This window comes from Otolemur garnettii, unplaced genomic scaffold (genome assembly GCF_000181295.1).
Source record: "Otolemur garnettii isolate 467f Iridium unplaced genomic scaffold, OtoGar3 scaffold00090, whole genome shotgun sequence".
NCBI lineage: Eukaryota > Metazoa > Chordata > Mammalia > Primates > Galagidae > Otolemur > Otolemur garnettii.
In genome coordinates, this window is record NW_003852485.1 from 4,948,887 (window position 1) to 4,966,488 (window position 17,602).

General features: G+C 34.6%; 1 protein-coding gene across 2 annotated transcripts in view; it reads right to left on the reverse strand.

Annotated features, from left to right (window-relative positions):
* Window positions 1-17,602, reverse strand: part of TTC21B (tetratricopeptide repeat domain 21B) — an 83,709-nt gene that overhangs the window by 63,003 nt on the left and 3,104 nt on the right. The window contains exons 2-8 of one of the 2 annotated variants that reach the window (XM_003795156.3): window positions 16,623-16,752; window positions 16,421-16,531; window positions 12,643-12,809; window positions 10,456-10,578; window positions 7,419-7,576; window positions 2,332-2,416; window positions 1,175-1,273 (exon numbers count right to left, since the gene is read on the reverse strand). In XM_003795156.3, the coding sequence (XP_003795204.1) occupies window positions 1,175-1,273; window positions 2,332-2,416; window positions 7,419-7,576; window positions 10,456-10,578; window positions 12,643-12,809; window positions 16,421-16,531; window positions 16,623-16,752 (873 nt within the window). The remainder of the gene's footprint in view (window positions 1-1,174; window positions 1,274-2,331; window positions 2,417-7,418; window positions 7,577-10,455; window positions 10,579-12,642; window positions 12,810-16,420; window positions 16,532-16,622; window positions 16,753-17,602) is intronic. The other variant, XM_023516334.1, reaches the window with a different exon arrangement.

Below are 17,602 nucleotides of genomic sequence, written 5' to 3' on the forward strand. Positions count from 1 at the left end.
TTTTTTTTTTTTTTTAGAATTCCTTTGCTAAGCTGTTTCATGATTGTTTTTACAAATTAAACAAGAAAATCATTATTTTAATGATGTGAATATGTGCGTACATACACACACACATTATTTCATATGCATACAAAAATTAAATAAAAAGCTAGGTTTAGGAGCTAATCCTAAGGACAAGTGGCACCTCCAGTGAGAATACTTCAAAAGATCTAAAAGATTTTCTTGAAGAAAATTTAAAAAGTATTTCAAGAAATGGCAATGTTACTAGAATGAATATATATAATTTTGGAAAATAACAACTTTAAAAATGGTAAAATACTTATGCAAATATCTGGATAAATTTAAACAATTTTAAGTATTTATTTAAATGTTTGAAGAAATTTAAATAATTCTGTGAGCTTAATAAAAAAAATAAGTTAGACTAAAAGTCAAATACTTCTATTGAGTATTTAGAATAAAAACAATGCTTTTGGCAATAAGGTAAGTATCCTCAATTCAAACTTTTGCAATATCAAGGATTTTTTTTCACTAAATTTCAAACAATCTGACAACCTTTGTTTTTAAAAAGAGAACTCATTTTATTCAAGTCATTTAGCAACTGAGATCCTTCTATTATTTTTACTTTCAACTTTATATTTGCCAATTATTTTACTTAATTATGCACATCTTTCTGCTTATTTTTTGTTAGTTTAATTAACTTGTTGATCCTCTCATTCCTTGTATTGATCTGAAGATTCTGCCATATTTTTCTATTCCATTCCTGATTATCTTCCTTTTATTGGTGCTTATAATAAGAACAATTTATTTTCCTATTGTATAAAAATACCAACCATTTGTCTCCTAAGATAGTCCCTTACACACTTTAAAACTACTTTTCAAATAGTTTCACAATACAAAACAAAATAAAAGAAGAGCCTAGTCATAAATCCTATTATCTGATTAAAAGACACTACTTTGCATTTGCTTTGCCTGGAAGGTACTTCTCTATCCTAGAAGGCCACTTCCACCATAGAGCCTCCATGATGGCTTCATACAGTTGGAAACCATATCTCCTTCAAATCACCTTTCTGTGGCATCTACCACATACATAGATACATATTTTCACACTAGGCCATATGATTTACTTTACACACTTTCTTATAAATAAGAGATCTGATACATAGTAGGCACTTACAGTTCTGCTGAAGGCTAGTGTAATACTATAGAAAAGCTGATCATTGTGTGGCTCCATGGCATCCAATGCATTCTCTAAGTTTTCTAGCTTAGCAGAAGCCTAAAGCAAAAATAAGTATTATTGTTAAAATACATTAAGAAAAAAGAACTTAATACATATACATATGCATTAATAAAATATATATTATTACCAATTATTATAAAAGATCTTTGTTTTTACAAATTCCTTCTCTTCCAAAAAATCTTATATGTTGTAAGAAATACAATTTTTTAACAAGCTCGGTAATTATAAGTAAAAATTGTTCAGTTTTAGAATGTGTTTATTATTTGTTATTTAATAGAAACCTTTGGATTGGTAAAGATATCCATAATCTTCAATTAATTGCCCATGCCAAGCTCTCCCCAATAATTAATTTATGATATAAACAAGGTATGAATGATAACGTATTTTACAAACAACATTATATGAGATCAGCCCTTGATTTGCCTATGTAGACTGGTTTACATTTAAAATGTTTTCTACTGTAGAAAAATCATTAAGGTAAGTAATTTCAATGCCCGCAAAGTTTGATGAAGATTTGCCCCAGCTAAGAGTCTCCTAGTATTTACTGCAGTACTTCCTAGGTACTGCCACATTGACTAATTCAACCACACCAAACACAATGCGAATCTACCACGTGTTATAATACCACTTGGCTCTGATTTTGGCACTCCATACTCCAGTGAATTCACCACTACAGATAGATGTACCTTATTATAAGATTCAATGGGATTTTATCCTAAGCCTATTTAATTTCTTTAAATTTTAAAAATATTATTAATTGTATTTTGCATATGTAACACTGGTCCCACTAATCATACAGATTCGGTCAAGAGTTTTATATAGGAAACCACACATATGACAATTAATGATTTAAAGGAGTTTTGAGGGTAATTTCAACTATATAATATTTTTGATTTACTAGTTGATTTAAGATGCTGATCTCTTTGTTAAGTTGTATTTCTAGTAATCAACTAAAAACTACTGTGACATACATTCTAAATATATAAGTTCAAGACTTTAATATATGCTAGCATACCCACGTGTGTATGTGTAATGAACTATATATATTTTTGATAGGGGAAACTTCAGTAATACAATACAACCTAACAACCTACCTTCTCTATATCCCCCTCTCTACACAGATAGTAAAGAGCCAGCATTCTTAGTGCTTCCACATTTTGGTTATCTTGGAGCAGTAACCTGCAGAAAAAGCATATCAGTTAGTGTGGAAACAAATTTACATAATTTTACTAAAGGGCTTAAAAATTGATTTCCTTGTCTTACTATTCTGCTGTTCAAGTAATTTTAATTACTAAAATTCTATCTCCTGTAGAAAAACTATCACCATCATTACTTAAACTAAAAATGTCCCTAGAATTTAAGTTTTCGTAGGTGTTTAAAAAAGATATGAACAGACTGCACTTGTCTCATTAAATTATGTCTCAATCCTAAATAAAATGTCACCAACTACACAATACAGTATATTAAAAGAGTAATTCCTCTTTTCTAGGCTGATTTATTACAAGAATTTCTGGAATACAAAGATGGGTCAAACATTTAAAAACCTATTAATGTTACTCATAACACTGACATAGATTCCTATGTGATAAAAATAAATTAGAAAAATTCTGAAAAAATTTCCTTTTAACAATTGTAACAAAAGCCAAAAGAAAACAGTAACAAGTAGAAACTTAGTGAGAAATGTACAAAAGCGATACAATGTCTATAAAACTCTACTGAAGGGCATTTTAAAAAGGGAGTGAGCAAAAGGGGTAACACCAACGTTATCTCTTTACAGATGACATCGTATATTGAACTGCTGGGTCCGGTTCTCAACTCTCCCTGAAAGTGTGCCCTCTGCCATGTACCTAAGCAGCACTTCCCACAAAAGCTAGAGTGTATTTACTGCTGCTTCTTGGTGGCAACCCTAAATTCCAGAGGCCTTGCTATTTCTGCTTATTCCCCTGCACCTCTGCTATCCCTAGGAGAAGACCTTCTTCTGGGTAACTCCTGCTTTCTGACCTCAGCCCTAGAAAAACACCCTTGGAGATACCCAGGGCCCAACTGCAATGAGCTGTCACGCTCAACACCAGCTGGATCTGAAACTTCAAGCAGAGCCTCAATGAAGCCTGCTTGAAATCAGCAGACCCTGGACAATCCACACACACTTGAAGAACGGACACTTACGACCATGTGCCTTGAAACTCATGGTTGGTTGTTACATACCAATATGGCTGACTGACAGAAGACTGCTCTCAGTTTTGGTTAAAAACATTTTCCCCCCATTAATTACAGATTTAATGCAATTCAAAATGCAATTTTATAAAGTTTCTTTTATATAGTTACTTGGTAGGTTAATTCTGATAGACAACAGCAAAAAAAGAGAAAAAAAAAAAAAACTGCCAAAAGAGAAACATCATGACGGAAAACCTACTCCAAAAGATACTGAAGTCCATTAGAAACTTAGGAAACAATAGGCCTAGTTAAACAGACAAACAAAACGTACAGGGTCAATCAATAGAAGGAAAACAATAGCTGTTAGCATGTAAAAAGATGCTCAGTCTCCACACAATCAAAAAAAACTAAAATAAAAATAAGGTACCTCACTTATTCTATCAGATTGTTCAAAAAACAAAACCAAAAAAAACACACACGGATAACAGCCAACCTGTGAGGATATGGAGAGGGGACATTCAATAGACTATAATATTTCTGGGGCAAGGTGTATTACAGTAGAAATATAAATTAGTATATTTCCTAGGAGAGCAATTTGGCAGTGCCTATCAAAATTTTAAATATGTATCCTGAGGGAGAACCTTTGATCTGAGTCCTGAAATCCATCCTCCCCTTATTTGAACGGGCATATGGCTATCCAGTACTTGCTGGACACCTCTGCAGTTCCATGCGGTCAACGGGCACTGAAGCAATGTATGCTATTTCTCTGCCCAGGAATAACTCCTCCACTTTCTCTTTCCCCCTCCATCAGCTATTGTCAAGTGTTAGGAGACGGCAGAAGTGCAAGAGGGAAAGAGCCTAAACCTCTTAAAAACAGTATTGAGGAGCTAAATCAGTATTAAGAGCCTAAATCTCTTAAAAACAGTACTTGACCAACTCTAATACTCACCTAAAATAGTGCTATGTGAGGAAAAAAATTCTCTTATTGAACCATCACATGTTTAGATCTGTTTTGGAAACAGTTTAGCCCACTCTAACAGACACGGCATGTCTGACTCAGCCATGTCTCATTTGGGAAACCTCCCCCCAGAAGGATTCCTGTATGTATACTTGGGGGCGTGTGTGTGTTCACTGTAAATATTCTGAACAGTCAAAAATGTTAAACTGCTTAGTACGTAACAATGGAGAAAAACAAAACAAACTATTTGTATGTTCACTTCATAGAATCCTGCTCACTTGTTCCAAAATGATTAGGGAAAGGAAAAAATACAATTGTTTTTGTTCTCAGATGACATAAACATCTATGTAGAAAATCTGAAAGAATCAACAGAAAAATCCTCCTGGATTTAGCATCGTAGGTTATAACGTTCATATACAATATCAATCAATCTCCAGGAATGAACAAGTGGATTTGAAATTAAAAACTCACTACCATTTGGATTAGCACCCCCCAAAAGGAAATAGTTAGGTATGAATACAACAAAATATGTACAAGACCTAAATGAGGAAAATTTAAAAATTCTGACAAATCAAAGAAGAACCAAAGAATCAGATTCCTTGCCTTGGCTACGAAGGCAAGGTGTCAGTTCTCCTCGACTGATGTATAGATTGAATGCATTCCCAATAAAAATCCCAGCAAGCTATTTTGTGAATATTGACAAGCTGACTGACTCTACAGTTTATACAGAGAGGCAAGGACCTAGAAGAGCCAACACAACACTAACGGAGAAGAACAAAATTAGAGGACTGATGTTACTTGACCTCAGGACTTACTGTACAGCTCAGTAAGCAAGACAATGTGGGATTGGTAAAAGAGCAGTCAATGAGATCAATGAAACAGAGCAGAGATTGCAGAAAAAGATCCATATAAAGTCAACTGATCTTAACAAAGGAAGAAAAACAGTACAAAGAAGAAAAGATCGTCTTTTCAACAGACACAGAGGAACAACAGCACATCCACATGCAAAAAAATATATAGACACAGAGCCCACCTCCTCCACAAAAGTAACCCCACATAGACCACACACCTAAATGCAAAATGCAAAACCATGAACTTCCTAGAAGATAACATAGGAGAAAATCTATATACCTGGGTTTCCTGATGATGTTTTACACAGAACACAAAAGACATGATCCACAAGAGAAAGAATGGATAAAGTAGGCTTCAATAAATTAAAAACTTCTGCTCTGTGAAAGACACTCTCAAGAGAATGAAAAGACCAGCCACATAGAGGGAGAAAATGTTTGTTAAAGACATACCCGATAAGGGACTGTTTTCCAAAATACACAAAGGACTCCTCAAACTCAACAATGAAAAGCAACCAATCAAAATGGGCCAAAGACCGTAACACACACATCACCAAAGAAGATATACAGATGGCAAGTAAACATACAAAAAGATGCTCCACACTTATGTCATCAGGAAAGTCTCTAAACTTTAATCCATACTGAAGCAGAGCCAGCTTCCTAGGCAATCTATGCTTCACCTGTATCTTGAAAGGATGCTGCCAGCTTACATAAGTTCTATCAAGACATCCTTATTTTAAAAGTATATTTTTATCACCAGTGAATTTTACTTTTTTGTAATTTCAGTATTAAATGTCAAAACTTCATTTGTTAGTCAGAAGGTATTGAGTTGTGACCCCAAAATACTTACTATACATTTATTGTCAATCAGTCTCACAGCTTTGAATGGCATCTAGGTGCCAGTTACTCTAAAATATTTATCTCTAACCTAGACCTCTCTCCAGAACTCAATTCAGCTATCCAGCTGCCTACTCAGACATCCATCTCTACTTTTGGTTTCTAAGAGGCATCTCAAACTTATGTTGTCGAAAACTAAACATTTCACTTGTCCCTAAAACCTTTTTTTTTTTACAGTCTTCTTGTTCAGCTGAAGACAACTCCATCCTCTAGCGCAGGTAGCATTTAAGAGCACAGTCTTTGAGACCAGAGTGCTCTTCATTTGAATCCTCACTCTACTACTAACTGGCGATGTGGCTTTAGATAAACTACTAACCTTCCCCTGCAAAGTAGAGATACGCTAACAGTACCTACCTCTTAGGGTTGTTGGAGGGATAAACAGTACAACCTAGTACCAGGCACTCTGAGCACTTATCAATAGTTCATCTTCATACTGTTGGTGTTATTTTAGCTGTTCAGGCTACTAACCTTGGGATCACCTTCAACTATTTTCTTTCTCTCACTTTCCTAATCAAAACACATCCAAATTCCTGTCACTTTACAAAGCATTCCCACTACCAATATCCCGGGCCTGCCACCATCGCTCTTCTTGTTGATTCTGGCCACAGCCTGCAAAATAGTCTTCCTGCTTCTACCCACCAGCCTGGGATGAAGCACAGCAGAGTGATTCAATTGCAATTCAGATCACGGCACTCCTCTGCTCAGAACCCTCCAAGGACTTCATACTTTACAAGAAAAATCAAACTGCTGACAATGACTGATAATGCCTTTCACACCCTCCCTTTTTGAACTCCCTCATTGCTTCCCACTCCTCAAACTACAGGATAAGACAGATGCTCCCGCCTCAGATATTTGCATTTGCTCTTCCTTCCTTCTGCCAAACCTTCTCCCAGACACGCGTCCTCACGTACCTTCTGTGGGTCTTTGCTCACATGTCATCTTCTCGGTGAGGCTTCTCCTGAGCAACCCACCGAACCAAACCCCTTTATAGTGTCTCAGCCTTTCCTGTTTTATCTTTTCTCTATTGCACTCATGCTTTCTAATACATGGCATAATCTACTTATTTGGTTTGATTATATACGGCTTCTCTCATTTGAATATAAATTTCATGGGCAGGTGTATTTGTCTGCCCAAGAAGAGTGTCTGTCTTAGAATAGGTACACAGATATTTATGTAAATCAATAAATTCAAATTTTAAGAGCAATAAGTGTTTAAACTTTTTCTCAATTCTATCCTGTTAGGAAAAATTAAATTCAAAAATCTATTTCCTTTTTCTCAAAATAACCAGATCCAAAGAGACTTATGTCATCTTTTTTTACTTAACCTTTGTGCTGTCTCAACCGTCTGGTCCCAATCCTGCAAGGCTAGTTGTAATTTCATTTTCTTTATAAAAGCAGGAAGGAAGCTTGGAAAGTTCACGATTATCTGGTTCACAGTGTCCAGAGCACCTGAATAATTCTGGCGCAACTCAAGACATTCTGCCTAATGGGAAGAAAAAAAGTGACATCAAACCTGTGATCTTATATATCAAGGTTCTAACAATTCAGAGTAGACAGAATACTAATTAGTGTGTTACATTTTCTGGCTTTCTGTAAAAAATACTTATCACTTTATTTTGAAAAAGAAAAAGCTTTTATCAAAATAAAATGTCAAAGCATCACAGAATGATAAAAATATTTCACGTAACTTCTAAAATTTACTTTTAAATAGCTAAAATCTGATTAAAGGATATTTTTAAATGGTTTCAGAAATAACATAAAATAAAGAATTTAGATTTAGAACAGAAAAATTATCCTTTTAGATTAAAATAATTCCAGGACACTTGCAAGTAGCAAATTTAAGAAATTTTAGAAATTGTGCATTTTTTAAAAATTACTTTTAGGTTAAAGAAGATACAGTTTTAAAGAAACAAAATAAAATTCAAACAAATCCTTCCACATGTTTACTTCCAGGAAATATTTTAAGGGAATAATTGTAAAACAGCACGATGAAGCACATCAATAATTTTAATGGCAAATTATTTATGTATAATCGAAAAAACAAAAATAACCCAAATTGGACATACATGAGTAGTTAAATTATGGCATATCTATTTAATAAAATTTTAGTTACTTATTAAAAGTGATTAATTAGACTTATAGATCTTGCAGATCTATATTTGCTAACGCGAAGAAATATGCTTAATAGTTTAACTGGTTATTTCCAGTGGTGATGTTTATTTTCTTACCTAGATTTTATTATATTTTCTGAAAAAAAGTTTTTACTCTGTCTATGCATTACTTTCATAGCTTGAAATCATAAAGCTATAAATACATTTAACTAGAACTATAATATATACCTGAAAACAGTTTAAGAGTGTATTTCCATAAAACTAAAGGAAAGTATGAGAACCATCCAAAGATGGCACTTGGTCAAAATAATTACCATTTAAGTTTCTAAATAACTGACAATAATAGAAAACAGATTCCTGTAGATAATTTTTAAAAATTAGATTTGCTTTAGGAATCTACCTAAATAGCGGTGCTAAATAAAATCACGCTACAAAGACCTTACGTGTATCCACAGCTAATATTTTTCCTTAGACCACTGCCCTCTCATATATGTGTAAAGTACTATTTTTAAATTAAATTTGCTGTACATTTGGTTTGCATCATTCCTGTTTTGAATTAGACTAATGTAACCCTTCTGCTGAATTAACTGAAGAACTGGTACATGGGCTTGCAATTTTAAATGAGGTCGTCAAAGAAAGTGGCAGTTGAGAAAAGACTTATAGGAGGTGAGGGTTAAAGCACGGTGGGCATCTGAGGGAACAACGCATGTCAAATGGAATGGAAGACCTAACAAGTTCAAACACCTTAAGGCATATTCAGGGGTAGCAAAGAGGCCAATGTGGAAAGGGTAAAGACAGTGAAAAGTAAAAGGCCAGAAGAAAGAACTCCGGGGTGAGGGCGTAACTGAATACACAACTGAAATGCGGCATATTAGAAAAAGAATTTAAACCAATCTTGAAGAGCAGTGGAAAAAGGAAATTTCCTCCTGAGCTGTTCATATTAACACCTGGAATACCTCCTGCTCCAGAAAATACAGACTAGTTTATTTAAAAGGAAGAAAAATATTCAAGAAGAACTGTTTTTTAAACTTGTCAAATGCCCAATTCCTACAGCTGTGCCATCAGGTCAGATTTCAGAGCCAGTGACTTGAATGACAGTTCCACTGATGACACACCTGAACAAGTTCACTGTGCACGCAGATCGACGGGAGGAAGGCTGTGAGGGCATTAACAACAGCCAGGATACCAAGACAGCAGTGCACTCCTCTTTTTCTCTCTCATCTTCTCAAATTATTGCTTATATAAGAGACTATAGTTCCCCCCCCCCGAAAAAAATTCTTTTTTGCTGAATCAAAAATAAAAATAATAAATTGTAAAGTGTTCAGAAGGCATCAATGGGAATTGAAGAAAGGGTCCCATTTAAATATTTCTACCCACCAATGATTTCCAAGGACTGACAACTGCTCATTCATTACAGCGTACATCCATGCACATTATTTCTCTGCTCAAAACTTGTCACTGGCTGCCTATCCATCCAATTCCAGGCCTTACAGCACAGGCCTATCTCTCCCCTCAACCCCACTCCCAACTGCCCTCACCCTCAGTTTCTTTCTTCTGCCCTTTAACTTTCACTCTCTTTACACTTTCCACACTGGCCTCTTTGCTCCCCCTGAATATGCCTTAAGGTGTTTGAACTTGTTACATCTTCCATTTGAAATGCATTGTTCCCTCAGATGCCCACAGTGCTTTAACTAACCTCACCTCCTATAAGTCTTTTCTCAAATGTCCCTTTCTTTGACTACCTCATTCAAAATTAAAAGTCCATGCACCAATTCTCCTTCTCCCACCTTTTCTGCTCTGTTTATAATTTCTCTATTACATTAATTACCCTTTAGGATACTGCATATTCTACTTACCTACTTTGTTTTTTGTCTGTCTCTCCCATTAGTATATAAGCTCCATAAAAGCAGGAGGTTTTCTCCTGCTCAGGGATTTCCCTAGTACGCATAGTACGGGGAATACTAGGGAATGTGTGAAGCTTTGCACATATTGACACACAATAAATGTCAAGGAAAGAATGTGTGAATCAACAACAACAAAACACCACAACCAAGCTCAGATTCAGGGACTTTGGCAGGGAATACACTGATCTAGTTTACTGTGTCCCACACAAATGCAAGCCACCCTAACAGTTGAGAGTTGATTATACTATCATGAAAATTACCATCTTTTCTGAGCTAGTTTTGTTGCATTTCGGATATATTATAGAGAAATTTTAAATCATGATATATTTACTCCAAGTCCAACTCACCTTACCCAGCAAAGCAAAAAGATCATTTCCGTCTTCCAACACCTCTTCAAAACACCTCAGTGCTTTTTTAGTATAAGGTTCTTTTCCTCTTGTAACATCAAGCCATGCTTTTAAAACCTGCCCCTGAAAAATGAAAAATTCTAATTCCATTGTTTCAGAAATGAAAAGAAATAAACCTAATGTCATTTTTTGGTAATTAATGACAAATAGGACCCTACCAAATAATGTTATGAACAATAAAATTCTATGTAGTGAAATCTTTTTTGAACCTTGGTCAGCCTAGAGTCTTGAGAATATTACAAATTTCAACTCTTAAGATTATTACTGGGCTCTTGACTAATATTAAGAAGTTTGTCAAATATTCCACTATTGGTAAAACCAAAATTCTCTTTGAAACTTTGCTGATAATTTACTAATGATAATTGTAAAACATGTAATCTAATATATAAATAAGAATTTACTGTCTCTTTTTAGACAAACAGCCCAAATAAACTAAGACGAAATAACAGAAGATGTCTAGCTTCACATATACTAATAACTCAGATAATTTGGCAACTATCTTTTTAACTTGTGACTAGTCCAGTGAATTTCAAATGAAAGGATGAATGATCTGAGAAAATTAAAAACTGAAATCATGGGTGTTTATCTTTAGATGTGTTAGTGGGCCAAAGGGTTGTAAGAGATTTAGGATTGAGAAAACTATAGTTCAAGATCAAAAAAAGTATTGTAAAATATGCTCTTCTATTAAAAAATGTCTGTTAATTCATAAATTTATAAACCTTTAAATAAGGTTACATTCACCTCCCTGTATTTCACCTGAAAATACAGATAAGAATCTCAATCAATGCTCCTTCCACTCAGTGCCAGCATTTAAATGGTTTCACCTGCTGTCTCTGTGTGGCTGACTCCCAGCCTACATTCCTAGCCCCAAACCTCTTCTAAACTTCTCTCCTCTTTTTCCAAAAGTTCATTTGCTATCTCCTTCCTACTGTTTTGTAAGCACCTAAAATCCAGCATTATTTCAAACACATCACGTACCTCCAAGATTAGCTTCTCATCCCAAGGTATTTTCTACTTATGTTAACTGGTCTTTGAAATATCTAGGCTTAAAAGCCATCCTGGTATGTGACACCTTATTATCTCTGCCCACTACTGACTATTTGACAAGTCCTGTGAGTGATGAAAAGTTCTCGACTTTGTGCTTACCGTATAGTATTTTAGTGTAATCCCAAGTACTACTCTTCCTTTTTTATTTTGTCACACCACAGTTTCTTCCCAAGCTAGTTCATCCTGAAAACCATTGTTAACTAACCTTCTGGATTTATGCTCTAATATGCCTATCTCTCCCACAATTAAAAAATCTTCAATGGCATTGCAATGCCATGAAATTAGATGTAATTATTTGTACACAGTGGTCAAGACCCGTGAATTTGTCCCAGTCTACTTCTCCAAACTTTTCTTTCACTCTTATCCTGTGTGCCTGTAAGGTAGGAGGTCTCACTGGACCCACCTAGAATCTATATGCCTCATTTCCTTCTCTTATGTCCCATCTTGGTAACGGCTACTTCCCTGCTCCATAATCTTTGTTGAAATTATATCCATTTTTTAGGTTTTAGCTCAAATGCTACTTTCTTCAAAAAAATTCTTCTTCTCCTAACACTTACAGAGATGATCCCTCCTTAACTTAAAATTGTGCCTAACATAAAGTAAGCAGGCAATAAATGTTCCCCTTCACTTCCTTTTATATGTTAATCACATCTCTTACGCCATTTGTAATTTTTCTCACAATATTAGCTGGCTATTTGCTTCATATGCTACCACTAGATGAATCATTCCTGAAAATAAAGTTCATGTACTCTTTATCTTTGATTATTAACAGTATAAAGAATCACACCTTATACCTACAGCTGTTCAATAAGAAGAGAGGAAGGGGACAAAAGAGGTAAGCAAAGGAAGGAAGGAGGAAGAAGGGGGGAGGGAAGGAACCAGGGAGGGATCTTTTTAAGTGTTAATGGTGTAAAGATAAACAACCTTAGAGAACCCTTACTTTACAATATATTAAAATAAAGCTGTCATTTATAAAGTCAGAATAGATAAGAGAAAGAACTGAACTGCAGATACTACTGAATATATTAATTGCATAAGTTTCCCTTCATGTTACTACTTTAAAGCAAGAGAAACAGCTACCTCTTTACTACCGTCTGTTATTTTGATCATTCTGTCAATGTATTCTCTGGCCTTATCAAGGCGACCAGTGTGCCATAAGAATAAGCCTGCGTAGTACAAAGCTTTCTGTCCAGCTCCTTTACGTTGGTCCTTCAGTCTGGCATCTGATTCCAGAATAGCTTCTCTATCTGGGAGGAAAAAATGACATTAAATGGAAATTAAGTTCTGAATCAAGTGTTTACAGTAAGTCAGGTAATTAATAGGGCAGAGAATTTAGTTCTTCCCTCTATGTAGAACTAATAGAAATAAAATGCAAGCCACATATGTAATTTAAAATTTTCTAGTAGACCTATCAAGGAAATAAAGATATGTAAAATTAATCTTATTCACATATAATGTACTCTTGTGTACAATGGGACCCATGTTTTGGGCCCAAACTTTCAGGGGATAAAACCTTTCATTTTAATTTTATAATTCAAATTCAAAGGTTTAAGCTTATAGTGTACCAAAGCCATTTTGACATTTTCCAGGGAATTTTCCAGTAACTTTTGTAAAATTATCAGCTAGATTGTTAACTCCTCTGTAAAGTACATGAAGAGAAATAATGGTCCATTATTGGCCAGCAATGCCTTCATCACAAGCTCACTGTAAGTTCAAAAAAACTGATCACTGTATTCCAGGGTATAATTTTGCATGTGGATATTGTTACTGCTTTCTAGAATTATACTTTTAATGTATAAGCATAAATAAAACAAATTCCATAACATAGACATGGAATTAGTACCACCCATGTATAATGCACATCCTTATTTTTCCCTCAAAAATTTGGGCCAAAAAGTACATATTATACACAGCAAAACACGTCGGAGGAGATATTGGGCATTCCTTTTTCTTACTGACTTTCAAAAATCTGGGGTGCATTTTACACTTACAGTATATCTTAATTAAGCATTTTATACTTACAGTGTATCTTAACCAAGTATTTTCTTCAGAAATACTTGATTAGTAGTTAGATTACATAAAACTTATCACAGAAAAGCAAATTTGTAGACTCAAGTTTTTCCAAACATAAGTTTTCTAATAACTGAATCAACTATCGGTTTTAAATTTAACAACTAAATTAGAATTAAGTAAAATCTAAAATTCAGTTCCTCAATCAACTCAGCTATGTTTCAAGTGGCCAAATGCCACATGTATTTAACAAGCACGGTAATACACAACGCAGCTGTATCGGTTACGTCACTGCCAAAATAGAAAGCCTATGTATGCTTATCTTTTTAAATAATAACACTTGTAAACATTTAATGATTCTAAAACAATGCAATTATTAGGGACAAGTCTGGTACTAGTACTGAAATTACCTGGCTCTCATATGCAATTCTAAAATACAAAAATATACCAGGTTACTGTCAGGAGCGAGTGAAAAGTTCGTATAATTACTCTTACTGACTGTCAGTTTAATACTGACTGCTTGGCTCCTTAAACAGGTGGCCTCCCTAAACAAAGACTCTATTCGCTTATATCAAATCTATTTTATATGAATATCTGGTGAGGATACAAATGTCAATCATATCGATATTTTGGATTGAATTAGAGTCAGGACTACTTATACAATAAGGAATAAGAAATATCAAAGTTGAGAGTGGTGATTCCAAAAGTTCTACCTTTCTGGAAATAGCTACCAAGGAAAAAGGTATGTGATGCTTCCCTTAAAGGGTCATGATATAAATTTCAATGTGCAATGAACAAGGCACAACTTCACAAGTTAAAGAAACAAAAGTGTTGCTGTAGGGTTACAGATTCCTTGGCAAGATGGTCCTTTTTCCCTCTCCCCAACTTCCCTCCCCAATTCCTTCAGAAGTGTTTGGTAAATAGCCTTGAGTTAACAGAAAAGAACTCTTCAGGGCAGGAGAGAAGCAGGCATTGTTACTTTTTAGCCCAGATTCCATCAAATCCCTAATGGGTATCAGTTAACTGTAACATTGTACAAAGTTGGCTACTGTTGGCTCTCAGCCCAAGTCTCTTTATAATCAGGGTTTACATCAGCATTCAGGAAGAATGCACACTAACAGTATATGCCCTTCCTAGACAATATTTACAGACTTCTGGGCCCCTACTAGAGCTCAAGTCCATTCCCATTATCCATGGTGGAAAGCTGAGTCAGAATTCAGGTGTTTCTAAGCAATATTTGTTTCCATCTTTCCTGTGTGCCGGAGATCACATTCCTTAACAGATCCAGTATTGGTGAGGATAACCAATTAAGTGAAAACTTGATTTTACAAAGAAAATATTGTGTACTAATTTATTTAGACTTACTGTCTACAGCTCTCTTAAACACAAATTTTCTGCTCTAAGCAGTATTTCCATGGGAGTATAGAGACAGAAGATCCACAGAAGAGACTAATCCTGAATCAATTCCTTGTATCTGCCCACCTGTTTCTCCCATCTGGTCAGCACTCTTCATATTAAAATTCTACCTGACCTTTAAAGATCAGATTAAGCTCAAATTTTAAACCACAAAGACTCTCCAGCCTAGTCCTATGGATTAATAGTATGTATCAATTTCAGTTAATTATTGACTTTTTAAAAATTAAATCATAGCAGTGTACATTAATACTATCATGGGATACAGTGTACTGTTTCTATATACAATTTGAAATACTTTCATCCAACTGGTTAATATAGCCTTCATGTCTTTTTCTTAGTTATTGTGTTAAGACATTTATATTCCACATTTAGAGAGATTCATATGTACCCTTATAGGATGAACCATAGGTGTGATCCCGCCAGTCACCCTACCTCCACCCACCCATCTCCATCTCCTCCCCTCCCTCTCCCCTCTCTCCATATTCCTGGTAACATTGAAATTTAATCTTTGGGGTTTTTGCATTTTGTTTGCTCTAAATTTTAAACCTGATGACATGAATCACTTGTTACAATTCTTTTGTATCTTCTAACTATATGTGACATAGTTACTTGCAGAAAATAAGCACAGAAGTGTTGAATTGGTTGACTTACAACTGATTTGTACATGTGTTTGTGTAGTGAGGAAGGCATGTGAGACTTTGATACAGAAGAAACTCTTTCCTAATATTTAAAAAACCATTCTGTGACATTTAATTCTTGTCTGATTATCTGTGCCAGAATCTATATTTATAATCCTATTAGCTGTTACTGGATATGTACAAAGGAATATAATGCTATTTCTTCTTCATTACCTACAGTTGGGATATACTGGCCTAAACTATTAATTATACGCAAGGACAAATCACCCAACTTTAATTGCTGGCTTATGCGTAAAGTTCCCTCTATAACTTATTCATATTTCCCAACCTACATTAAATAAAAATTTACTGAACATCTTGCAAGAGCCAGGCACTATGTGGGGTATAAAAGCCTTTAAGAAGCTTATTATACAGAAGAAATAAACTGTACATACCTATACATTTGTACATAACAAGTTGTAAAGTTGGCCACTTCAAGGCTATTTATGGATATATAGTACCTATTTTCTGGCTGTCCTTTTTTATCTAACAATTCCTAATATGTTTGCCTTTAAGTTAACTTGAACAATTGCTATGTTCTAATAAAACCACAGGCTTTTAAGGAATATGAAAGTTTACACAACACGTGCCTTATCCTTGAAGAATTTATACTCATCACAGAAAGATAAAACACATGATACAAATATTACCTATATACTAATGAACATGATCAGACTGAATGGTGTAATAATTGAGAAAAATAAAATGAAGAGAATAGGAGACACTGTCCTCTGCATTGTGCTTAAACCCCATACCTGGATTAGGGCTCATTTTATGGGCGTACACCAGTGCAAGTAGCGAACAAAGACACACATCTTGTTTATTTTTAAGCGCCTCAAATTCTCGAAGAGCTTCTTGAATTTTACCTGAAAGTCAAGATTACGATATAAATTTTTTTTTCTTAGTGCAAAGCAAGAATTTAAAACTGATGGAACATGTTTACTAACTGGCACATACCTTCCATTAATGTACCATAGGCATGATAAAACCTGAAGACCAAGTCACTGGCGTACCTCCTGATTCCTTCGTTGGCAACAAGTAACATATGATGGAAATATTTTTCTTTACAATAGTAATTAATCAAAGTCTGAAAGGAAATAATGACAAAATGTTACAAAGGGATACTGGGGTGCTTGGAAATACTCTAAGAAAGGGATGGATGTTAATCTAAAACGTGGAATAATCTAAACCTTAGGTAATGTGATTTTTTTTTCTTCCTTGTAACCTTTAAATATTGTTAATGGTTAGCACTCAAAGGTAAGGATTATAGAAGAGAATAAAAATAAAATTACTGAAAAAATGCAACATTTTAATAATTCCAATCTTCTTCCCTAAATTTTTCAATAATACTTAAATCAGGATAATTTCACACCTTTCTTTCCCCTTTTTACATCTTTTTATTTTCTTGAAGGTTTTAGAAAACAGAAAAAGAGATCAAAAACAAGAATTAAAGATAAGAACCTTCCACTGTTAGACCATAGGTTTCTTAAATAAAAAATCCTTTTAAAGTTTGTGATATTTTGTTATTATAGCACTATAAAGTAATGATAAATTAAAGTCAGCAGATCACCAAATGTCATTTTACCTGTTTTATATGTGAGTTCTGCAACAATAATTAGTAAGAATGATCTAAACTATATTTCAATGAAAATGATCATCATTAAGCTTTTTCCAAAATTATACGGTTTTGATTATAATGTAGAAAACATCTACCAAGACCTACTACGTTCTGATTAATTGGGCTTGTGCATTACATCATTTTCCTCAGGACTGTGTCTAAAGCTTGGTTGCCAACCTAATCAGAGAGAAGCCACACTTACACCATCATGTTGGTACACCTGGTTCTCCTCCAGAAACCCATGTGGGAACTTCCATACCTACCGACTTTAACTACCGGTCACTGCAGAAGTGAGAAATATGGATAAGGGAGTAGGGAA